Source organism: Marmota monax, unplaced genomic scaffold (assembly GCF_021218885.2).
Source record: "Marmota monax isolate L192 unplaced genomic scaffold, Marmota_monax_Labrador192_F-V1.1 WCK01_AAM20220418_F8-fsc00130, whole genome shotgun sequence".
NCBI classification, from domain to species: Eukaryota; Metazoa; Chordata; class Mammalia; order Rodentia; family Sciuridae; genus Marmota; species Marmota monax.
In genome coordinates this window covers 1,198,532-1,224,267 of record NW_026693244.1, presented here as the reverse complement: position 1 = coordinate 1,224,267, position 25,736 = coordinate 1,198,532, and the positions used below count along the sequence as shown (strand labels likewise).

Genomic DNA, 25,736 nt, shown 5'->3' with positions numbered 1-25,736 from the left:
TCCTCAGCATCTTTGGTAGAATAGTTACTATGATTACTATTCAAAAGATTCTATGACTCCATGAAAACAAGTTGATAATGCACTTCATCTTATTTTCACTTGATGTGCCATTTCTTCTGAAAACTGCATAAAACTCAGTACTCTGTAATTAAAATTTCCTATACCAAACTTCTTGTCCAACTTTCCCTATGCTAAAAACTGATGCATGATCAGTTATACTATAAATGACACCTAATTACTGGTAATCTTTCTTTACCAGTAATTAGGTGTCATTTATAGTATAGTTTCTGATTAGTTTAATTTAAACAAATAGGTTTGGGCTTTTTAATTTACTTTCATTTTGCCTATTTTAGTTATTATGCCTAAAATGGTATGTCCTTGTATATATATGGCAACATCAAAATTAACTGATTTTGGTCTGCCCCCCTACCTTTTCAACATAAAGGGCTGCTGAAGAGATTTATTTTATCAAGTGCCAAATATTGCATGGTGTATGCAGCTGGCTCCCAAATTGTTGTGCTAGATCTTTCTCTTCTCATCCCTGATTTTAAATAATTTCCTAATATTGCTACCTAAAGATTCAGTGATTACTTGCAATAAACAGGGTTTATTACAGTGAAATCAACTTGTAGGTCAAATGCCTTATTTCTAGGTAGTTTACCATTTCAAATTGAGTTGGATAGCTAGCATATTACATGCTGGGCTGGAAGAGATTCTTCCATCATTTGCAATTACCTCTTTTCCATTTCATAATATTCACTGAATTTCTGAAGGTATGTGTCTATGAAGTTCCTGTACTTGATATGGGAGTACCAGGTTAAAACTTCAAAGTGTCAGGCTTTTTCACTTAAATGTCTGAAAAAAACCCTAGAACTTGGATCCTGATATGAGTGGCCCAAATCCTTTGCACCCTATCCTATATAAATACATCCTTTAAAAAGAGATTTTGCTTTTCCCAATATAATCAAAATAGGCTCAATTTAGCAACACTGGAAAACAATGTATGTATGGATTTTTTTATTTTTATTTTTTGCAGTTGTAGATGGACGGGATGCCTATATATATATATATATATATATATATATATATATATTGATAAGGATTGAACCCAGTGTCTCACAAATGCTAGGCAAGTGCTCTGCCACTGAGCTATATCCCCAGCCCCAGGATTTTGGTTTGTTGAGGTTACCTGGTCTTCCCGGGAAGTTCCCTTTTTTGCCTGTTGCTTCCTCAAAGCTTCATACTTTTGCTTTTCTCTTCTATATTCTGCAACAGCACCATCTGGAATAGCTTCTTCCTCTAAAAATTAGTAGAAGAGAATAAGAATAAGTAAAACAAAGCTCTGTGGATTTATACTAATATACATGCTCATATCACTAAAGAGGAAATCTAAATTTGGGTTTGGTTTTTTTCCATTTAATTTCAAAACAAAAGTAATAACTTTCATCAGTTCCACAACCATTTCTTCCATTAGAAACTGACTGGTGTTAATTTATTAACCAGTTTTATGAAGATCTTTATTCTATCCCATACTAGTTTAATTTTTCTTTTCAGGCAAATGTAAGATCATAAAATCACCTATTTTCACTTTTAAAATAATTCACCTTACATTGTTTTCCTGCCTTATAAGACAGAACCTTTAAAATATTGGTTGATGTTACAATTACTTGTCAATTTCCTTCCCCAGTTACAATAACAATGACAAACTTCAACTTGATGGTACCATAGAAAATAAACAGATATATCTAACAAATCAGTCAGGATAGAGATCAGAAGCAGACAAAAATAATTTTCACCAAATTAGAATTTAGAAAATAAATCTATGGGTTTGATCCTGTAATAATTCCATGTGAAGATTAGTTAACATTTTATTTTCACATAAAAAATGTGGACAGTTTTTCCTAAAAAATATAAGTAACTAACACAATGGCTTATATGTATATATTATATATTAATGAATATTATGACTAAAAACAAAACTAATTAAAACAAAATAATATAAGCCTCAAAGAACTTATCACTTTTTGTCTTTGGAAAATAAACATGAATCAGATGTGATCAAGAAGACTGTTGTCAAATGGTGGTTATTAAGAATATAAGCAACAATAAGTGTTGGCAAGGATGTGGGGAAAAAGGCACACTCTTAAACATTGTTGGTGGGATTGCAAATTGGTTTAACCAATCTGGAAAGCAGTATGGAGATTCCTTAGAAAACGTGGAATGGAACCACCATTTGACCCAGCTATCCAGCTCCTCAGTTTATACCCAAAAGATTTAAAAACGGCATACTACAATGATGCACTCACATCAATGTTCATAACAGCACAATTCACAATAGCTAAATTGTGGAACCAACCTAGAAGTCCTTTAATAGATGAATGAATAAATAAACTGTGGTATATATACACAATGGAATATTACTCAGCATTAAAAGAGAATAAAATCATGGCATTTGCAGGTAAATAGATGAAGTTGGGGAATATCGTGCTAAGTTAAGTAGGCTAATCCTCAAAAACCAAAGGCTGAATGTTTTCTCCAATAAGTGGATGCTAATCCATAATGGGGGTGGGAATGGGGAGCATGGGAGGAAAGGAAGAACTGTGGATAGGGAAATGGGGGTAGGAAAGATGGTGGAATGAGATGGACATCATTACCCTAGGTACATGTATGAAGACACGAATAGTGTGACTCTACTGGGGACAACCAGAGAAATGAAAAATTGTGTTCCATTTGTATACTATGAATTGAAATGCATTCTGTCAAGTATAACAAATTAGAAGAAACAAACAAAAGAAGACTGTTGTCTTTCTACTGAAGCCTAAGTTATTTGCTGCACTGTTACTTAGTTTGAGGAACATTACACATGTGTAATATATTAAAATCTTATTCAGAGAATGAACTAATAAATTGTCTTTTTGTGGTTATTTAATATGGGTTTGATAGAACTTGAAAGGAATAATTTGTTTTATAAACAATTCTAATGTACTCTGCTTTCAAGACTAACAGCTGTAAATGCCAAAAGCTGAGCAAATTAATGAACAAGGAGCTATTACAGAAATAATATCTGAGGCACATATGCTTAGAAACGACTAGCAAAGACAGGATGTTATAGATGTTGGTATATATAAAGTGATTCTTATAATAGGATTTAAAATTACTTTCATATTTTTCTTTTGAATTATATCTTCTTTGAATCCTATAATAGTTGGATTTGCATTGTCCTGAGATAAAGAATAAGCAACTTAACATCTTAGGATCCCCAAATGCAGCAGTTAATGTTCTGTTTTCCAGTCTGACCTCACAACTCTTCTTGCCACATTCACCTTGAAATCCTTTCACTTGGTTTCCTAAATATTATTCTTTAAATTCATCCTGCTCTCTTGAGCCTGAGGCTTTGCACCTGCTGTTTCTTCTTCCAGGAATACTAAAAACATTCCATCTCTACATTTTCCAATTAATTTTCCCCTTGCTTAATTCCTACCTATTCTTTAGATGTCAGCTTTGTTGCCACTTCATTCAGGTAGACTTTTTTTGATTCCAGTCATAAAGTTAGGTTTGGATGTTGCTCCTTTGAGCTTCCACAGCACTCTTTACCGTTTATCACACTTAATGGTAATTTCCTGTTTATTCTTCTTTAATCCTCAATGGACATTAAACTCTTTGAGGAAAAGTCACATTTCCCTGGCACTGAGGGTAGTGCTTGGCAAGTGCTGGAAGCTCAATAAATAGTCAAACAAATGAAGTGGAGAAAAGTGGAGAAAGGGAAAATTAGCAGGTAGTAGGCTGATTCCCCTAACCCCCCAGTTTCACAGTTACAGCAATATTTGCCATGCACTTGGAATCTCCTGCTTCCTCACACTTAGGGAGCCAATGATATTTCTTTTTTTTTTTTTTTTTTGCCATTATCACAGGAATCTCATAAAATCCTAAGGTAAATTCTGATAAGTATCCTTAGAACTGTCTAATGTTTTAATAGTTAAAACAAATGCAAAAAAGAAAGGACAAGTTCTTTATTTAAGCAGAATTTCAGCTACAAATGATTGAAAACCTTTATTTTTGGTGACAATCTTAAAGTAAATGGAAAGGCTGATGGGTAGGAATTCAGCTACTCATGTCAGAGGTAAGTCAATCTCACAACCTTCAAAACAGATACAGTGATCTCATTTTAATGTACTTAACATGGATTCCTTTAAATGTGGTCCCCTTTAACCAGGACCACTTGATTTCACTTTTTAGGACTGTGTAGGAAAAAAAAAAAAAAGAAAGAAAGAAAAAAAAAACTGTGCCAGAAAGAAGCCTTAAGAATCAATTTCAAAAAGTCAAGGATAGGTAAATTTAGATATATAATACAGTAAAGAAAATCTATAGCTATGCTATTTATAATATTAGGAAGTCTTTTAATAACAGAAAAAAGTAGTCATCTCATCTTGGAAACTGGTAATGATAAAAATTTTCTTCATAAGACTTTCTGTTATTATTTTAAGAAAAACAAATTCACAATCTAAATATATATGTACATTAAAAGGGATTTGCTTGGCAGGATAAATGACAAGGTATTTTTTAAAATTGTTATTGCTGTTATTATATAGTATTTTTTTATTTGTTGTTTTTAGATACACATGAGAGCATTAATCTCTAGGATATAAAGAAACTAAAAAATATTTATACCCAAAAAGCAACCCAATCAATAAATGGGCAAAGGAACTGAACAGACACTTCACAGAAGAAATACAAATGATCAAAAAATATATGAAAAAATGTTCAACATCTCTAGCAAGTAGAGAAATGCAAATTAAAGGTACACTGAGATTTCATCTCACTCTAGTCAGAATGGCAATTATCAAGAATACAAGTAACGGATTGGGGAAGATGGCGGCGAGGGGAGTGCATTGCCCCCGTGTGCTGCTTCACTGTGTGGGAGTATGAGAAGTCAGGACGGCTAAAGGATATCTTGTTAGGAATTTCCAGCAATAGTGGGGTGCTCCGGAACCTAGAGGAAGGATTTCCATCGCACGAGGATCGGCTACGGGGACTCAAACGCGAGAGGTTTGTCGCACGGAGGGTAACACTGCTTATTCAGCAAATCGCCCCGCGGCTAGAGTCTGCAGCGCGCGCTGGGAAACGAGGAGATAGCGACGCAGGGATACAGCGCTGCTGTTTCTGCCAGCCGTGCAAGCACCGTACTCAGGGCTGATTTCTGGGTTCGAGACGGGGTAAGGAAGCGGTCCATCTCGGTTCTCCACACCGGTCAGACCACAGAGGAGGCCAGCAGCCACCATGTTGGAAAGCTGACGTCACCATCCCTGTTTTCGACTGACCGCAGCTCATTCAGCCATAGAACAGGTAATTTCAGGCTGCAATTCGCCTGCGGCTTGCAGACAGATTGCTAGGGTTCAGTGCCTGGGTGCTTCTTAGAACCTGATCTTATCGGAGCGAACACCGAGCGCGGGGTGGCCGAGTTCCGGCTCCCGGAACCGTCCCGGAACCGCCCTGGCCCAGGGCTGCGGAGCCTGCGGAGGCTGCTTCTTGGACCCTGCTCCTATCAGAGCATACACCAAGCACTAAGCGGCCGAATTCCGGCTCCCGGAACTGAGCCCGCGGGGACTGCTTCTTGGAGCCTACACTTATAGGAGCTTACACCGAGCACGGAGCAGCCGAGTTCCGGCTCCCGGAACTTCCCTGGCCCGGGGCTAGGAGCCCGCGGAAACTGCTTCTCGGTCCGGGTCCTGCTGAGGGCCGGTCAGGACTCACCCGTTGCTTTGGTTGCCCAGCAAGGGGAACGAAATGCTGCCATTCGCATAGGATACCAACATGGCAGAGATCTGATGTCATCAGAAAGCGGCGGAGGAGAGAACTTCATCAATACCAGCGGCAAAATAAACAGTTGGTCTCCTGGTAGGGGGGGTGAGGCACAGATACCCGAGTCTCCTCAATTTGTCGTCGAGCCAGAGGGGAGGAGACGGGCCGCCGCCAGCGCCCGGAGCAGGCCCAGAGGCTCGACAGCGTGGTGACCGCGTGACCCCAATTGGAGAGGGGGCGGAGCGGAGCCGCCACCCGCACCCGCAAGGTGGGCAGACCCGCGACCCAGTGGTACATGGGCGTGGTAGGAGGGGGAGGGCAGAGCCGCCGTTCGCGCTTGCAAGGTAAACAGACCTGTGACAGCCGGGCGGGTCAGGCCCAGTGGCCTGCCAGTGTGGTACACACGTCACCCCAACTTGAGTAGGGGCAGAGCAGATCCTTCTCCCACGCCCGGATCAGGCCCTGCCGGTGTGGTGGTCACGTGACCCCAATTGGAGTGGGGGCGGAGCGGAACCGCCACCCGTGCCCGCAGGGTGAGCAGACCTGTGACCAACCTGCAGATCAGGCCCAGGGGTCCGCAGGCGTGGTAGGAGGGGCAGGGCAGATCCGCCGCCCGCGCCTCCAAGGTAGGCAGACCTGCAACAGACCGGTGGATCAGGCCCAGGAGCCTGCCGGTGTGGTACACACACCACCCTAATTGGAGTAGGGGCAGAGCAGAGTCGCCGCCCATGCCAGGAACAGGCCCAGCGTCCTGCAGGCGGGGTAGTCACGAGACCCCAATTGGAGTAGGGGCAGAGCAGAGCCTCCACCCGTGCCCGAAAGGTGGGCAGATCTGCGACCGACCAGTGGGACAGGCCCAGTGGCCTGCCGGTACGACAGACACGTCACCCCATTTGGAGTAGGGGCAGAGTAGAGCCGCCGCCCGCGCCTGCAGGGTAGGCAAACCTGCAACCGACCGGCGGATCAGGCCCGGTGGCCTGCCAGCGTGGTACACTTGTCACCCCAATTGGAGTAGCGGCAGAACACAGCCGCCGCCAGCGCCCAGAACAGGCCCAGTGACCTGCCGGCGTGGTAGCCACGACACCCCAATTGGAATAAGGAGAGAGCAGAGCTGCCACCCGCGCCTGCAGGAAAGATACGCAAGCAGTATGAAAAGACAAGGAAAGAAAGGACCACAAGCAATGCAGGTCAACGCAACTTTAGAAGAGGTAACAGCTGCAGCAGATGGAATGTCAGATAAAGAATTCAGGATATACATGCTTCAGATGATCTGCAGTATCAAGGAAGACATTAAACAGCAAAATCAGACAATGAAAGATCACTTCGACAATGAATTACGCAAACAAATCCAGAAGGCAAAGGATCAACTATACAGGGAGATAGAGGTTATAAAAAACAAACAAACAGAAATCCTAGAAATGCAGGAAGCAATAAACCAACTTAAAAACTCAATGGAGAATACTACCAGCAGAGTAGAACACTTAGAAGATAGAACGTCAGACAATGAAGACAAAGTATTTCAACTTGAAAAGAACATAGACAGCTCAGCAAGACTGTTAAGTAACCATGAGCAGAACATCCAAGAAATATGGGATAACATTAAGAGACCAAACTTAAGAGTCATTGGGATACAGGAAGGTACAGAGCCCCAAACCAAAGGAATGAGCAGTCTATTCAATGAAATAATACGAGAAAACTTCCCAGACTTGAAGAATGAGACAGAATCCCAAATCCTAGAAGCCTACAGGATGCCGAATGTGCAAAATCATAAGAGATCCACACCTAGACACATTATAATGAAGATGCCCAACATACAGAATAAGGAGAGAATTTTAAAAGCTACAAGAGAAAGGAAGCAGATTACATTTAGGGGTAAGCCAATCAGGATAACAGCTGATCTTTCAACACAGACTCTGAAAGCTAGAAGATCCTGGAATAACATATTTCAAACACTGAAAGAAAATGGGTTCCAACCAAGAATTGTGTATCCAGCGAAATTAAGCTTCAGGATGGAAGATGAAATTAAAACCTTCCACGATAAACAAAGGTTTAAAGAATTCGCAGCTAGAAAACCATCTCTTCAAAACATCCTCGCCAAAGCATTACAGGAGGAGGAAATGGAAAATAACAATGAAAACCAACAGTGGGAGGTAGGACAGTAAAGGGGGGGAAAATAATCAAAGAGGAAAACAAACCATGTTTAGTAACAGAAATTGCTGGGAGCCATTAGCCAAGTAGGTATGACAATTTCCTTGCCAGCGTACCCCATGTTGCTGACATGTTGCAATGACATTGAATGTAAGTGACCTTGCTCAAGGACCAAGGCAGATTAGGGTGTTCCCGGTTTTAAGATAATCATGTTTAGGGCGTTCCCGGTTTAGGTTCCAGGTTTAAGGTTTAAGATTATTCCTGCTGGGAATAGGGCGTATCCTGCTGCCTGAGTTCCCCTTGAGTTCTCACGGGATTTAGACAATATATTTTGGAGATAGAAGCCCAGTGGAGGTGGATTTGGGCAGAGAACGTGGATTTGGGCAGAGAACGTGGATTTCCCCAGAACGTGATTGTAGACGGCTGGTGTGAGTTCGGGAATAAAGAGTTGCTGTTTGAATCTACAAGCTGTGTGGTGGCTCGTGATTGTGTGCCCAGCCAGACTGCGGCATTTGTGCCCAGCCAGACTGCGGCATTTGGCGGCTCGTACGGGGAACTTCTGAAGCTTGGAGGTAAGTGAAATTGCTCGCCCCTGAGGAAGAGCGAAAGAATGGGTGACCAATTCAAAAAACAATGTGTTATTGTTTTGATTTATCTTGTTTTTGTTTCAAGCTGCCTATCCCTAGAAATTTCTCAGGCAAACTGGGGAAAACGGTTGACTCAAGGTTTGAAGTTGTTCGCCTCCGAGGAAGAGAAATTGTTAGAGGAAAGAGGCACCCCAGTGAGACCAAGAACAGTTAAGGCATATGTTGATACAATACAAAAATGTAGCCCATGGCTTTTTAAAGACGAGTTATTAAGTATATCAATGGGACCATCATGGTATCCTATAGAAGGATTTTTCTTCAACAAGAAAGAGATGGCTAATTCTGTTTACTACATTTGTCTAAGATCTTGGTTTTTACAGACATCTGATTAATTTACAAAGCTAAAGTGTTAAAATATCAACCACTAAATATGAAATCAAGTACTCTTTACTTATTAAGTTCCATAAGGTAATATATTTAAACATTATGTGTGTTTTCATAAATTGGTGAATGGAAAAAGTTTAATATTGCTTTGTGTCTGTGTCTTTGCTAAAACAAGGTTACTAAGTGTTAAGATTCTATCATGTGTAATTTATATACAAAGAGTAAAAAAAATTTCAGTTGGTTTCAATTATAGTATTATAGTATCATAAAAAACATGAAAGTCTTTCATCTTATTAAAGTGGAGTAATTTGTCTAAATCAGAAATTTTATAAGAGTTGTTTCAAAATGTGAATTTATAAAAAGGGTTAACGGTTAAAAAAGAGATAGAAAAAGATTCAAGATATGGAAATATATTTTAATATAAAAGGTTAAAGGAAAAAGAAATGTTTCTAGATGATATAATCTCTGTGTGGTAAAGTAAAAAGTTGTAAAATGCCATTTAAAAAGATTTTGAGGAAACTAGACTTACTTTAAAAGCTAGAGAAAGGAATAAAGAAGAAAAAGGTATTTGTACATGGCAGATTGAGACAAAGCTTCTCAATGGAGTTAAAAAAAAAGCCTTTGGTTGAAGGGCAGCCATGTAAACTAACATTAAAGCGATTTAAACAGAATCTAAGCCTCGTTTAAAAGAGTGAAGTTGTAGGTGGTGAAAAAGTACATTTAAAAGTACAGTATAGATGATAATTAAAAGGCTTTAAAAGGTTAAATTGAAGGTGGTTGAGATACCTTCATGGCGGAAAAAAGATTGCTTTATTGCATCATTCGAAGCCTAGTTAATCTTAAAGGCATTACTTTAAAAAAAATGGGAAGATAATAGGATAAAAGATATTTAGATAAAGAAGATTAAAAATTTAAAGTGAAAAACTTTAAAAACAGAAGTACAGAAAGGTAAAAAAAAAAGAGAGAAGATGTAGAAAGATAAAAAAGATATAGGAAGATTAAAAAGATGTAGAAAGACAAGAATTTTAAACCCACAAAATAGGAAACAAGAAAACTAGGAGAGAAAATAAGCAACTAAGGGTAAATATAAAAACCTTAGAAAAAAACTAGAAGATAGAAATAAGATAAAAAATGGTTGAAAATGTCAAGTAAGGTATTACACAGATAGAAAATGCAAAAAGCTAAGACAACTATTAGATACAGACATATACTTATTAAAGCAAAAAGAGGGAATTGGAAGGGGGTATATATCCCCCAAAGATAAACTTAAAATAACGCTTTTTACTCTAAACTTTTTAATGGATTCATCAGGACTTAGTGCTGCGGAAAGACACATGTATCCAAAAAATGTACATAAGCCTAAAGTACTTTGGAAAGATATTCTAACAGGACAATGGAAAGGTCCTGACCCAGTGATTGTCTGGAGTCGGGGGTCTGTTTGTGTTTTTCCACAGGGAGAACAGCAGCCCATTTGGATTCCAGAGAGATTAACTAAAACAGTTTCTACAGATCGAAAAGAAGATGATTTGACTCAAATCCATAACAGCTGATATCCAGAACTCCAGCTTGGCCATTCTTACATCTGTGACAGTGATTAACCAGGATGCTTTTTTCAATAGCTATTTTATTATTGCATTTTTCCACATCATAAGGTTCTATTTTTATTTTTTGAGCTCATACAAACCTAGGTTAATGTTTTTCTGATCAGTTTTATTTTTTGACTGTGGAGTTTTTAAACATTGCAATGGAGATTTCACCTAGGTAAAGCTACAAGGCCTTTACTATTTTCTTATGTGTTGTACGTTTGTGTACACTCTTGTGTTTTGTGTTGTATGTCTGTATGTGCGTATGTCCATATTTCTTATATGAGGAGCGCTCATGAAAAAATGGATCCGAATTATTATTTTTTTATTCACGTGATTTAAATGGTTTAATTTAAATTATGTAAACAGCTGTTAAGGATTGTTTTTAAAGGTGGTTAACAGATCTGTTTGTTTACTAGTTTAAATTAGGTAAAAGGCTGTTTAGGATTGTTTTTAAAGTAGGTTAACAGATCTGTTTGTTTACTTTCACCTTTCCTTTTCATTATATTTAATAATTCTTTTCAGGATAATGTCTCTTTAGCATCATTGCCAGAATTCCTATCTCCATCCCAGTGCTGGTGAAGAACTCAACAAGTAATGCTCAATCAAAGAGTCAACTTACTTTGGGAGGAAACGGATTTTGGGAGGAAATGGACATATTGATAGATTCCTCTGCTTTGAACTGCTTGCAGAACTTGCCTGGACTATGTAACTATCGTTTGGTGCAGCGAATTGTGGTAATGCTGGCATATCTTTGCTGATGGTGTCACCAGTGATGCAATTTTTCCCAAGGAGCCGTCAATTGGCTTGGTGTCGTGGCATTTCTGTATCCTCCTCCCTTCTGCTAGTGATGGTCTAAAATTTGGGGGCCAATGGCTTATGCTGGACCGGTAGTCAGTGACGGGTATGATCCAATTGCAGTGGTATCAACCTAAGACAGGAGGCTGACGCCTAAAGGTCAGTTTTCCGATGACGGGTAAGAACCATATGTTGAATTGGACAACCTACCAGGCACGGTCCATAAGCCACATTAACCTCACTCCCCCACTGGCACCAAGGCCAAATTTGGGGGCCAACAGAGGTGAGGCAAAGAACCTCACCCCCCCACTGGTGCATAGACCTATCCACAAGTATGGCTGTATGCTGGACCCATAGTCAGTGACGGGTATGATTCAATTGCAGTGGTATCAACCTAAGACAGGAGGCTGACGCCTAAAGGTCAGTTTTCCAATGACGGGTAAGAACCATATGTTGAATTGGACAACCTACCAGGCACGGTCCTTAAGCCACATTGCTTGTTGTTTAATTAATCAGAAGGGGGGAGATGCTGGGAGCCATTAGCCAAGTAGGTATGACAATTTCCTTGCCAGCGTACCCCATGTTGCTGACATGTTGCAATGACATTGAATGTAAGTGACCTTGCTCAAGGACCAAGGCAGATTAGGGTGTTCCCGGTTTTAAGATAATCATGTTTAGGGCGTTCCCGGTTTAGGTTCCAGGTTTAAGGTTTAAGATTATTCCTGCTGGGAATAGGGCGTATCCTGCTGCCTGAGTTCCCCTTGAGTTCTCACAGGATTTAGACAATATATTTTGGAGATAGAAGCCCAGTGGAAGTGGATTTGGGCAGAGAACGTGGATTTGGGAAGAGAACGTGGATTTCCCCAGAACGTGATTGTAGACGGCTGGTGTGAGTTTGGGAATAAAGAGTTGCTGTTTGAATCTACAAGCTGTGTGGTGGCTCATGATTGTGTGCCCAGCCAGACTGCGGCATTTGTGCCCAGCCAGACTGTGGCATTTGGTGGCCCGTACGGCTGGAAGAACAACCCATATCTCAATAATAACCCTAAATGTTAATGGCTTAAACTCACCAATTAAGAGACACAGGCTAGTAGAATGGATCACAAAACAAGACCCAACAATATGCTGCCTACAGGAGACGCGTTTGATAGGAAAAGACATACATAGGCTGAAGGTGAAAGGTTGGGAAAAATCATAGCACTCATATGGACTTCGGAAACAAGCAGGAGTGTCCATACTCATATCAAATAAAATAGATTTCAAGCCAAAGTTAATCAAAAGGGATAAAGAGGGACACTACATACTGCTTAAGGGAACCATACACCAACAAGACATAACAATCATAAATATTTATGCCCCAAACAATGGTGCAGCTATGTTCATCAAACAAACTCTTCTCAAGTTCAAGAGTCTAATAGACCACCATACCATTATCATGGGAGACTTCAACACACCTCTCTCGCCACTGGACAGATCTTCCAAACAAAAGTTGAATAAGGAAACTATAGAACTCAATAACACTATTAATAACCTAGACCTAATTGACATATATAGAGTATACCACCCAACATCAAGCAGTTACACTTTCTTCTCAGCAGCACATGGATCCTTCTCAAAAATAGATCATATATTATGTCACAGGGCAACTCTTAGACAATATAAAGGAGTAGAGATAATACCATGCATCTTATCTGATCATAATGGAATGAAACTGAAAATCAACGATAAAAGAAGGAAGGAAAAAGCATACATCACCTGGAGAATGAACAATAGGTTACTGAATGATCAATGGGTTACAGAAGACATCAAGGAGGAAATTAAAAAATTCTTAGAGATAAATGAAAACACAGACACAACATATCGGAATCTATGGGACACATTGAAAGCAGTTCTAAGACGAAAATTCATTGCTTGGAGTTCATTCCTTAAAAAAAGAAAAAACCAACAAATAAATGATCTCATACTTCATCTCAAAATCCTTGAAAAAGAAGAGCAAAACAACAGCAAAAGAAGTAGAAGGCAAGAAATAATTAAAATCAGAGCTGAAATTAATGAAATCGAAACAAAAGAAACAATTGAAAAAATTGACAAAACTAAAAGTTGGTTCTTTGAAAAAATAAACAAAATCGACAGGCCCTTAGCGATGCTAGCGAAGAGAAGAAGAGAGAGAACTCAAATTACTAGCATACGGGATGAAAAAGGCAATATCACAACAGACACTTCAGAAGTACAGAAGATAATCAAAAACTATTTTGAATCCTTATACTCCAATAAATTAGAAGATAGTGAAGGCATAGATAAATTTCTTAAGTCATATGATCTGCCCAAATTGAGTCAGGAGGATATAGAAAACCTAAACAGACCAATATCAATTGAGGAAATAGAAGAAACCATAAAAAGACTACCAACTAAGAAAAGCCCAGGACTGGATGGGTATACAGCAGAATTTTACAAAACCTTTAAAGAAGAACTAATACCAATACTTTTCAAGCTACTTCAGGAAATAGAAAAGGAGGGAGAACTTCCAAATTCATTCTATGAGGCCAACATCACCCAGATACCTAAACCAGACAAAGACACTTCAAAGAAAGAAAACTACAGACCAATATCTCTAATGAACATAGATGCAAAAATCCTCAATAAAATTCTGGCGAATCGGATACAAAAACATATCAAAAAAATTGTACACCATGATCAAGTAGGATTCATCCCTGGGATGCAAGTCTGGTTCAATATACGGAAATCAATAAATGTTATTCACCACATCAATAGACTTAAAAATAAGAACCATATGATCATCTCGATAGATGCGGAAAAAGCATTCGACAAAGTACAGCATCCCTTTATGTTCAAAACTCTAGAAAAACTAGGGATAACAGGAACATACCTCAATATTGTAAAAGCAATCTATGCTAAGCCTCAGGCTAGCATCATTCTGAATGGAGAAAAATTGAAGGCATTCCCTCTAAAATCTGGAACAAGACAGGGATGCCCTTTCTCTCCACTTCTGTTCAACATAGTTCTCGAAACACTGGCCAGAGCAATTAGACAGATGAAAGAAATTAAAGGCATCAAAATAGGAAAAGAAGAACTTAAATTATCACTATTTGCAGATGATATGATTCTATACCTAGCAGACCCAAAAGGCTCTACAAAGAAACTATTAGAGCTAATAAATGAATTCAGCAAAGTGGCAGGATATAAAATCAACACGCATAAATCAAAGGCATTCCTGTATATCAGCGACAAATCCTCTGAAATGGAAGTGTGGACAACCACTCCATTCAAAATATCTTCAAAAAAAAAATAAAATACTTGGGAATCAACCTAACAAAAGAGGTGAAAGACTTATACAATGAAAACTACAGAACCCTAAAGAGAGAAATAGAAGAAGATCTTAGAAGATGGAAAAATATACCCTGTTCATGGATAGGCAGAACTAACATCATCAAAATGGCGATATTACCAAAAGTTCTCTATAGGTTTAATGCAATGCCAATCAAAATCCCAACGACATTTCTTGTAGAAATAGAGAAAGCAATCATGAAATTCATATGGAAAAATAAAAGACCCAGAATAGCAAAAACATTGCTAAGCAGGAAGTGTGAATCAGGCGGTATAGCGATACCAGACTTCAAACTATACTACCGAGCAATAGTAACAAAAACAGCATGGTACTGGTACCAAAACAGGCGGGTGGACCAATGGTACAGAATAGAGGACACAGAAACCAATCCACAAAACTACAACTATCTTATATTTGATAAAGGGGCTAAAAGCATGCAATGGAGGAAGGATAGCATCTTCAACAAATGGTGCTGGGAAAACTGGAAATCCATATGCAACAAAATGAAACTGAATCCCTTTCTCTCGCCATGCACAAAAGTGAATTCAAAATGGATCAAGGAGCTTGATATCAAATCAGAGACGTGCTGTCTGATAGAAGAAAAAGTTGGCTACGATCTACAGTCGGTGGGGTCGGGCTCCAAATTCCTCAATAGGACACCCATAGCACAAAAGTTAATAACTAGAATCAACAAATGGGACTTACTCAAGCTAAAAAGTTTTTTCTCAGCAAAAGAAACAATAAGAGAGGTAAATAGGGAGCCTACACCCTGGGAACAAATCTTTACTCCTCACACTTCAGATAGAGCCGTAATATCCAGAGTATACAAAGAACTCAAAAAATTAGACAATAAGAGAACAAACAACCCAATCAACAAATGGGCCAAGGACCTGAACAGACACTTCTCAGAGGAGGACATACAGTCAATCAACAAGTACATGAAAAAATGCTCACCATCTCTAGCTGTCAGAGAAATGCAAATCAAAACCACCCTAAGATACCATCTCACCCCAGTAAGATTGGCAGCCATTATGAAGTCAAACAACAACAAGTGCTGGCGAGGATGTGGGGAAAAGGGTACACTTGTTCATTGCTGGTGGGACTGCAAATTGGTGCAGCCAATTTGGAAAGCAGTATGGAGATTTCTTGGAAAGCTGGGAATGGAGCCACCATTTGACCCAGCTATTCCCCTTCTTGGTCTATTCCCTAAAGACCTAAAAAGAGCATGCTACAGGGACACTGCTACATCGATGTTCATAGCAGCACAGTTCACAATAGCAAGACTGTGGAACCAACCTAGATGCCCTTCAATAGATGAATGGATAAAAAAAATGTGGCATTTATACACAATGGAGTATTACTCTGCATTAAAAAATGACAAAATCATAGAATTTACGGGGAAATGGATGGCATTAGAGCAGATTATGCTAAGTGAAGCTAGCCAATCCCTAAAAAACAAATGCCAAATGTCTTCTTTGATATAAGGAGAGTAACTAAGATCAGAGTAGGGACGAAGAGCAGGAGAAGAAGATTAACATTTAACAGGGATGAGAGGTGGGAGGGAAAGGGAGAGAGAAGGGAAATTGCATGGTAATGGAAGGAGACCCTCAGGGTTATACAGTGGAGGGGGTAGAGAGAGAGGAGGGGAGGGGAGGGGAGAGGTGGGGAGGGGGGAGGGGGGAGGATGGGAAAGGCAACGGAGCACAACAGACACTAGTATGGCAATATGTAAATCAATGGATGTGTAACTGATGTGATTCTGCAATCTGTGTATGGGGTGAAGGTGGGAGTTCATAACCCACTTGAATCAAAGTGTGGAATATGATATGTCAAGAAATTTGTAATGTTTTGAACAACCCACAATAAAAAATTAAAAAAAAAAAAAAAAAAAAAAAAAAAGAACTGGAGCATGTGCCATCGTGACCTGGAGATGTCATGGACAGTGGGGACTTGAAAGTCTGATGTCATCCTGCTGCTACAAGTCAAGAGGTGTACCTTGGTGAGACTCTTTCAAAACTTCCATAGAAACACCTCCCGCCCCACAAACAAATAAAGGAACAAACAACAACAGCAAAACAAACAAACAAACAAAAAACCTAGAGGATAGGAGAGGAGTGCTATATTGTGATTGTTCCTTTTTCCCTTTCCTATCCTCTAATAAGCTCATGCCTTTTACTCTGAAAAAAAAAAAAAAAAGAATACAAGTAACAATAAATGTTTGTGAGGATATGGTGAAAAAATTTTAAAGTAGCTATATTGAGGTATACTTCATATATAGTAAAATTCATTTTTGGTATACAATTTAATTAATTTGTTGTTGTATAGAGTATATAACTTCCATTGTAATCAAGATAACACAGCTTCACAGCTCTATAAAGTATCTCTTAGTTAATTTTCCTCTTCTGGCACCAGGCTTCAGTGATTTGCTTTCTGTTACCATAGTTTTGCCATAACCAGAAACTCATATAACTGCAATTAAACCACATGTGGTCTTTTTAAGTCTGACTTTTTTCACTAAGCAAATATTCTTGAGATTCAACTATGTTTTGGGGCTTTCCTTTACATAATTGAATAGAAGTTCATAGCATGGATATACTCTAATTTGTTTATTTTTTTTTTAAATTTATTTTTTAGTTGTAGTTGGACACAATAAGTTAATTTTATTTATTTATTTTTATGTGGTGCTGAGGATTGAATCCAGGGGCTTGCAGGTGCTAGGTGCACTGCTGAGCCACAACCTCAGCCCTTGTTTATTCTTATGCCAGTTGGTAGACATTTGAATTGCTTCCAGCTTTTGTCTAGTATAATGAATACTTTGATGAACATTCACAACTCTGTTTGTGGACATATATTTTAATTTATCTTGGGTAAAAATCTAGCAAATACCAGGTCATTTTATAAGAATATGTTTGATTTTATATGATATTATCATATTGTTTTTTTAATACCTTTATTTTTAAATAAATTTTTATGTGGTGCTGAGGATTGAACCCAGTGCTTCACACATGCTAGGCAAATACTATACCACTGAGCCACAACTGCAGTCCTGTCATACTGTTTTTAAAACAGGCTATACCATTTGGGCTGCCAGCCAAAATCAGCAATGTAGGAGAGTTCTAGATGCTCTACATCCTCAACTCTATCTGGTATTATCATTAAACTTTAGCCATTCTAGGTGGTGTATCTTATTATGTTTCTGACTCTCATTTTTCTGATGACAACTGATATTAAACCTTTTTATGGGTTTTTTGGGCATTCATATATCTTCCTTTGAACTGTTTGTTCAAATCTTCTGCCCATTAATTTTTTCGTCTTATTAATGTATTCTAAGAGTTTTAAAAATAGATTCTAGGTATAAGCCCCTGTCAGGAATATTTTCTGAAATGGTATCTCTCAGTCTGTGGTTTACCTTTTCATTTTCTTTGGTGTGTCTTTTGAAGAGCAGAAGTTACATTTTGATGAATAGTATTTTATCAACTTTTTGTTTTATATATTATACTTTCTGCGTGTTCTCTAAGAAATTTGCTTCTCCCAATGTCACAAAAGATTTTTCCAAGAATTTTTCCTAAAAGAATAAAATTAATTTAGCTCTTTAAAAAGACATATGATTTATTTTGAGTTAATTTTTGTATATACAGATAAATGGTTCCAGCATTATTTGTTTAGAAAAAGGCTTTTTCCCATGGAACTACCTTGGCACTTTTCTTGAAAATCAGTTGGTCATATATGTGTCTTTTTGGACACTGTCCTATGTTCTATTAGTCTATGCCTCTCCTTTTGCCAGTAGTATACTATCTTGATTACTGTAGGTTTATAGTAAGTTTTGACATCAACTAGTGTAAAGCATCTAACTTTGTCTTCTTTTAATACTATTTTATTGAGTTTGATTCCTCTGCATTTTCATACAAATTTCAGAATCAGCTTGGCAATTACTTCAAAAGATATCTGCTATGATTTAGATAGCAGCTGCACTGAATGAATACATTAATTTGGAGAGAATTGCAATCTTAACAATATGGAATTTAATAAATTTTACTGACTTGATTCCAGCCATCATATAGAGTGGTGGTGCTAGTTGTGAGGTACAAATGGGAAGTAGTTATTTGTTTTAACTTTTGTAACCATCCCAGGATCAATAGATCAAAGACGGGAATGTTTTGAAACAACTACAGGTAGTTGCAGAATAATTTATATTCATTCTAGAAAAAATACTTGCATGGCAAAAATAAACAAACAGTTTTTATGGAATGAAAAACATAGTTGTACCTCTTTTCCATAAAACATCACTAGAATATAAAAAAAGGTATATGCAATGCAATTAATTCTCATGTGAACATTCACTGATGAACACATCAGTGAACAACTCCCCGCCAAAATGGATTAATTGGTAAAAAGTATTCATAAAACAACAACAATGAATACATTTTTTATTATGGAAAGTTTCCAACACAAATAAAGATAAAATAGTATAATGACCATTTGTACTTCTTCTTTTGAAAAGTATCTATTTAATTCATTTGCCAATTTATTAATTGGGTTATTTGATTTTTTGGTGTTAAGTTTTTTGAGTTCTTTATATATTCTAGATATTAATCCTCTGTCAAAAGAGTAGCTAGGGGCTGGGGTTGTGGCTTAGTGATAGAGTCACCTAGCATGCATAAGGCACTGGGTTCAATCCTTAACACCACATAAAAAATAAAATATATTGTGTCCACCTAAAAAATAAATATTAAAAAAAGAGTTTTTGGCTAGCAGATTTTCTCCCATATTGTAGGTTCTTTCTTCATATTCCTAATTGTTTCCTTTGCTGCGTGGAAGCTTTTTAATTTGATATCATCTCATTTAATAACCCTTGCTATTATTTCCTGAGCTTTAGAGGTTCAATTGAGAAAGTCATTGTCTGTGCTGGAGTGTTGATCCTATGTTTTCTTCTAGAAGTTGCATGGTTTCTGATCTAATTCCTAGGTCTTGATCCATTTTGAGTTGATTTTTGTTCAGGGTGAGAGAATAAGGGTCTAGTTCATTCTTCTACACATAAATAATTGGTTTTCCCAGCACCATTGGTTTACAAGGCTGTTTTTTCTCCAAGGTGTTTTTGGCACCTTTGTCAAGGATCAGATGACTGCATCTGTATGGGTTTGTCTTTGTTTTCTATCCTGTACCACTTGTCTATGTGACTGCTTTTCTGCCATGCAGCTTTTTTTTCCTATAGCTGTGTAGTATAATTTGAAGTCAGGTATTGTGATGTCTCCGACATTGTTTTTTTTTTTTTTTTGGAGGGGGGGGGATCTTAGAATTGCTTTGGCTATTCTGGGCCTTTTATTCTTTCAAATGAATTTTTGGACTGCTTTTTCTAGTTCTGTGAAGAATGAAATGTTTGAAAAAAAATTCAACATTAGCAATTAGGGAAATTCAAATCAAAACTACACTGAGATTTCACCTTACACCAGTTATCAAGAATACAAATAATAATAAACGCTGGAGAGGATGTAGAGAAAAAGGAACATTTTACACTGTTAGTGAGACTGTAAATTAGTACAACCATTATGGAGATCAAATGAAGTTCTTCAAAAGACTAGGCATGGAAGTACCATTTGACCCAGCTATACCACTCTTTGGTATTATCCTAAAGAATTAAAGTCATCATGCTACAGTGATACATATACTCATGTTTATAGCAGCACAATCCAAAATAGTCAAACTATGGAACCACCCTTAGGTGTCCATCAATGATGAATGTATGAAGAAAATATGGGATATATACACTATGGAGTTTTATTTAGCCGTAAAGAAAAATGAAATTATTTCATTTGCAGGAAAATGAATGGAACTAGAGAGCAGTATGTTAAGCAAAATAAGTCAAACTCAAAAGGTCCAGGGTTGTTTGTTTAATCTCATGTGGAAGCTAGAAGAAAAAAGAAAATAAAGGTGGTGGCTGGTGGGGATTTCATAAAAATCAGAGGGGGATTAGTAGAGGAAAGGGACCAGGGAATGAGAGATGGGGAGGGAGAGGAGAAGTGTTGGGGAATGATATTGGCTAAATAATATTGTTAAATTGTGTGCCTATATGAATATGTAACAACAAATCCCATCATTATACAACCATAATGCACCAATAAAAATGAGGAAAGGAAAAAAAAAAAAACAGTACAATAACCTCTTTTACACATCACCTACTGCCAATAGTTATAATCTGTGAGCAATCTTATTTAACTCTGAAGGTATTCTTAAGGCAGTAAAACTAGCACAGGAACTAAGAACTCATACTTTTTCTCTGATGGTTACAAAAAGCCTATTACAGAAGGGGTCAATGAGCAAGGTATGATTAGAACAGTCCCTGTAGTGAGTGAGACTAATCTGAATTCTGGTTCCAGAATTTATTATATGTGTGAAATAGGTATAAGTTGTATCATTTTTCTGTGTTTCTGTTTCTTTAGCTGTAAAATGAGGATAACGATATTTACTTAACTTATTGTGAAGAATAAATGAAATGTCAGACACACTGGTGAACACTTAACAAGCTATTCTTATTACTACCCCATTCAGATACAAAATGTCATGGTATCAAAATATACTCACATATACTACATATTTATATGTTAATACTATATATATTTTTCTTTGTTACAATTGACTTTGATAACTTTCAAGAGATATTGCACACTTTTGCTTAAGTTGAACCTATCTTGATCTTCTTCTACATATAAATATACTCCTTTTATATTATGGAACTTTTTTATTTTGATGGAAGGAAAAGGGAAACTTTTATTTATGTATTCATTTTTGGCCAAACTATGAAGCAACTTACAGTTGAAAAAATAATGATAAGGATTCCTCAGTAGTGATGCTCTTATAATGGAATCACAGCCAGCATCTCATTGGGTTCTTCTTCCTGCCCAGGAGGATATAAGCTACCCTAAGACTTAAAGTCTCAAATAATTAGTGAATAACAAAACACAAATGGCCAGAAATATATTTACAAAAGCAAAGCCCCTGGTAGATCTAGTCCACATGGATGCTGGAATTAGAGAAAGAAAAGATGGCTCTGGTGGTTTATTTAAGGGGGGTACATCAAAATCAAGGATAAGGTTTCAAGGGCAGAGTCTTGCTTTGTGATGTCTAGTAGACAGTAGGTTGATTGGCATCTTCTCAGGTAATACCTATCTCAGGTGCTGTGTGGGATCTTTGGCAGAGCTTGAGGGGGAAGTTCATCTGCAGTCAGGCGGTCAATCCCTGTGGGGGTGCCAAGGGAGGTTCCCAATGCCAGATTTATCCCCTCATTAGGCAACAATGCGCAACATAGTACACACACAGCCCACGATGGTTCATTTTTTAATTTTACTTTTCCCTTGCATTCTTTGCATTTTAACTTAAATGGAAAAGTTAATTAAGACAATTTGAATGAATTGATTTTCTCAATATTCATGAACCACATTTCTTTTGATTTTTTCTAGATATGATATGAAAACACAGTATGTAGTACCAGTATACCTGAACATATCTGCTGATATAGCTAAACACTGTCTTCATTCTTAAATGTAGTCATAACCATCTTAATAAATGTGTTGTATAAGGCCATTATAAATTTTAGGATTGTATGAAACGAATCCTAAAATTTTGTAATAGGAGTAAATTTTAAAATGATAAAGAGATTATTTGCATTCTGAGTGATGAATGAAATGGATTTTACTTTGAAAAATGTTAAGTAAATAGTTTGTAAAAACTGTAGGGCTTTTCATCATTATTTAAATGATCCCAGATCAAATAACTACTTTCTCTTTTCACAGGGCTGAAAACTGTTTCCAATACTACTTGTATCTACCACATCTTTAACTATATCCAGTCTTAGCAATATTCCAGTTGAGCAATTTTCAACAGATGGAGGGAGAATGTACAGAATTCTAGGATGCCATCTATGCCTCAATTCCTAAACCGACTGTCATCTGATAAGGTCTTGGGCTGTAATCTTATCCTGACTGCAGCTTTTGGCTTCCTAAGGGGGAAAGTGTGTAAAAACTAGACTTTCAGCTTTCTGGTCACGAGCGAGACCATTTTGACTTCAATACAACTACTGGATTTTGTAATGAAAGTTAAGAATTCAAATTCTTGATGCCTCAGGGTTGAATGGGTAAATCATAGGCTATACCCTATCATTACATAGCTGTAAATGCTCTGCTATTCCTCCTAGTAAAGAATGCTTTAAAAAGAGTCACAGATTCTTTAGTTGCTTAGGACTTAGGCTTTTTAACTCAACTATCTTTGGGTTTGACTTCTTGGATACATTCTGAAACTTTTAAATTGATCATGGATATTAATCATTTAATTTCAATTTGATTTTTTTAAAAAGATATACTCAATAGAGGTGTGAAAAAGAGTGTTCTCATTAATCAGTCTATTTCCATAATACACAATCTTAGCAGTGAAACATGTAACACTTTGGCCTATGTTGATTTAATCTTGTGATAATTTCTTGCAAAAAGTTATAAAATAAAAAACCAATGTTCTTTAAAGTAAAGATAAAGGACAACTTGATGCTATATTTTGTCTGCTTGCCTACATGAAGGATTACTTAATTTGATGCAACTCCAAATAATTAAGATGCCATATACTACTCAATTATTCTCGTTAGATAAAATAAAAAGGACAGATCCTATCATATAGAAATGGTATTCCATCCTAAGATTTTAAAAGACTTTCTAAAGTTAACACTAACTTAAATATCCCAACTAATAGAATCCTTAAAATCTTTAATTCTTCAGCCAGAGTGGGAATGTAAGTTAGTGGTAGAGTGCTTGCTTAGCACATACAAGGTCCTGAGTTCTATCTCCAGCACTGAAAAAAAGAGGAAGAGGAAGAAGAGAAGGAAGAGGAAGAAGAAGAGAAAAAAAGAGTCCAAAACTTTAATTCTCACAAAAGCAATTTCCCTATCCAAATTAATATTCACAACTGCTTCATAGTAAGGACTTACTCTCAGACTTCCAGTTTGGTAATGAATTTAAGGAAAAGAAAAATGTCAAGTTTGGTTAACAGTGTTCACAAAAATTCCAGGTGGAAAAGACTAATTTGGTAATTTATCCTAGCCATTTGCCAAATGCCATTGAAAATGAAAGTCAGCTTTGCATCAAGAATTAGGAATAAAATTTGGCTTAGGAAGACTGATTCATTGAAATAAATTGAGTTCAGAAAACTGACCTCTAAGTTTTCATAATGTAGATGTGTTAGAGTTATCAAAATGGAAAACATATCAGGTAAATAAAGAAACTCAATCAAATTCAAGGTATGTCAGTTTTTTTTTTTTTCCTAGAAAGTCATAAATCTAAACCATTAAGATCAGACAATCCTAGGCATACCTCTGGGTATGCTCATTAGCTGCTCTAGTTCTTTGTTTTGTGAAACGTTTTTAATCACCTGATTTAAGGATGTCTTTTCTTCCTTTTGCTTTTCTTGCCCCAAATGAACAGTTAACAGCTTGAGAATAGCTGTGAAGTCTCCTAGTCTTTCACTCTACAAATCTTGTCATACTAGGATTAAACCTGCTAAGGCTCCATCTGGACTGCATGGAAACTGTAAAAAAAACCATTTTTTATAATACATAAAGCTGAATGCAGTGATACCTGCTACACAAACCCATCTATATAAAGAAGCTGACAACTCTTCTATTTCCTGACTGGGTATAGCACATTAGTATAAAGTGTAATCAACTATGAATAATCACAAGACATTCATTTTTTTATGTTTTAATTTCTCATCAATACACTCTGAGTAATTTCCTTAGCTCTATATTTTAGTTCACTAATTCTCTGTTTATTTGTATCTACTCAGCTTTCATTTGTTTATTTTTAAAATTTTTAAATTTTGAGATGGGGTCTTACTAATTGCTAGGGCCTTACTAAGTTGCTGGGGCTAGCTTTGAACTTGTGGTCCTCCTGCCTCAGCCTCCCCAGTTGCTGGGATTACAGACGTGTGCCACCATGCTTGGCTCTACTCAGCTTTTAAATCATAAACTAAGTCATTGATTATAGTAACAATTTTTATTTATGGAAATTCTACTTGGGCTGGGGATATGGCTCAAGAGGTAGTGTGCTTGCCTGGCATGTGTGCAGCGCTGGGTTCGATCCTCAGCACAACATACAAATAAAATAAAGATGTTGTGTCCGCCAAAAACTAAAAAATAAATATTAAAAAAAATTCTCTCTCTCTTTTTTTTTTTTAAAGAAATTCTATTTGGCTCTTTTTCAGATTCATCCACTCTTCATAGCTTTAGTCTTTTATTATGATTTTTATTCTTTTAGAATCTCTTCAATTATGTAAAACACACATTATGTTGCACCTTTCCAATTGTTTTTGAGATATGTTAATGTCCACTCTCTTCCTAGAGTGATAATTCCTCTAACTGTTTTCTAATTTTTTTTACTGTGACCTTACCTTCAATTAGGGCAGCATCTTTATCACACTCCACAGGAATTCTTGGCATCCAATATTGTATAAAGGTTCATTGAAAGGTTTTGTATTTCTTTCTGCTAGATAATCAAGGGATTTCATTGGTCCAGGGCCATTTATTTGTCTGTATTAATTTCTTGATTTAAGATTCTTATACCTTATACATAGTGTACACTTAGACTTTCCTCTCTAACCCAAGGATACATCTTCTATCCAAATGTGAGTTAAGACTCCAGCTCTTTCCTATTAGAGCCTACATCTAGGTCCAATATCCTCTTAGATAAATGTAGTCAGCTTGATTTATTTAAAAAAATTTTTTAAGTTGTAGATGGACATAATACCTTTATTTCTTTTTATGTGGTGCTGAGGATTGAGCCCAGTGCTTCAGCATGCTAGGCAAGTGCTCTATCACTAAGCTTTAGCCCAAGCTCCACAGCTTTGTTTCTTAATGTTCTGGTTATGTCTTCCCTTTGTTTCTGGTACCTAGAAATTTCTACCCCTCCCCCCAGATTGGCAAAAAATTTAAATTGGGCTAGATCATATTTTAGCCAGCATTTCCATATATATTTAGAAGAAACTTCAGTATCAGCTCAGTCTATGTTGCCAGAACAGAAAGTAGCACATTAATTTCTTATATGCTACTTTCTGATT

The 25,736-nt window shown here is 37.2% G+C and overlaps 1 protein-coding gene across 1 annotated transcript in view; it reads right to left on the bottom strand.

The window, feature by feature from the left end:
* Positions 1-25,736, bottom strand: part of Cwc27 (CWC27 spliceosome associated cyclophilin) — a 245,486-nt gene that overhangs the window by 32,316 nt on the left and 187,434 nt on the right. Inside the window, exon 12 of the mRNA XM_046456179.2 lies at positions 1,190-1,299. Within this exon, the coding sequence (XP_046312135.1) occupies positions 1,190-1,299 (110 nt within the window). The remainder of the gene's footprint in view (positions 1-1,189; positions 1,300-25,736) is intronic.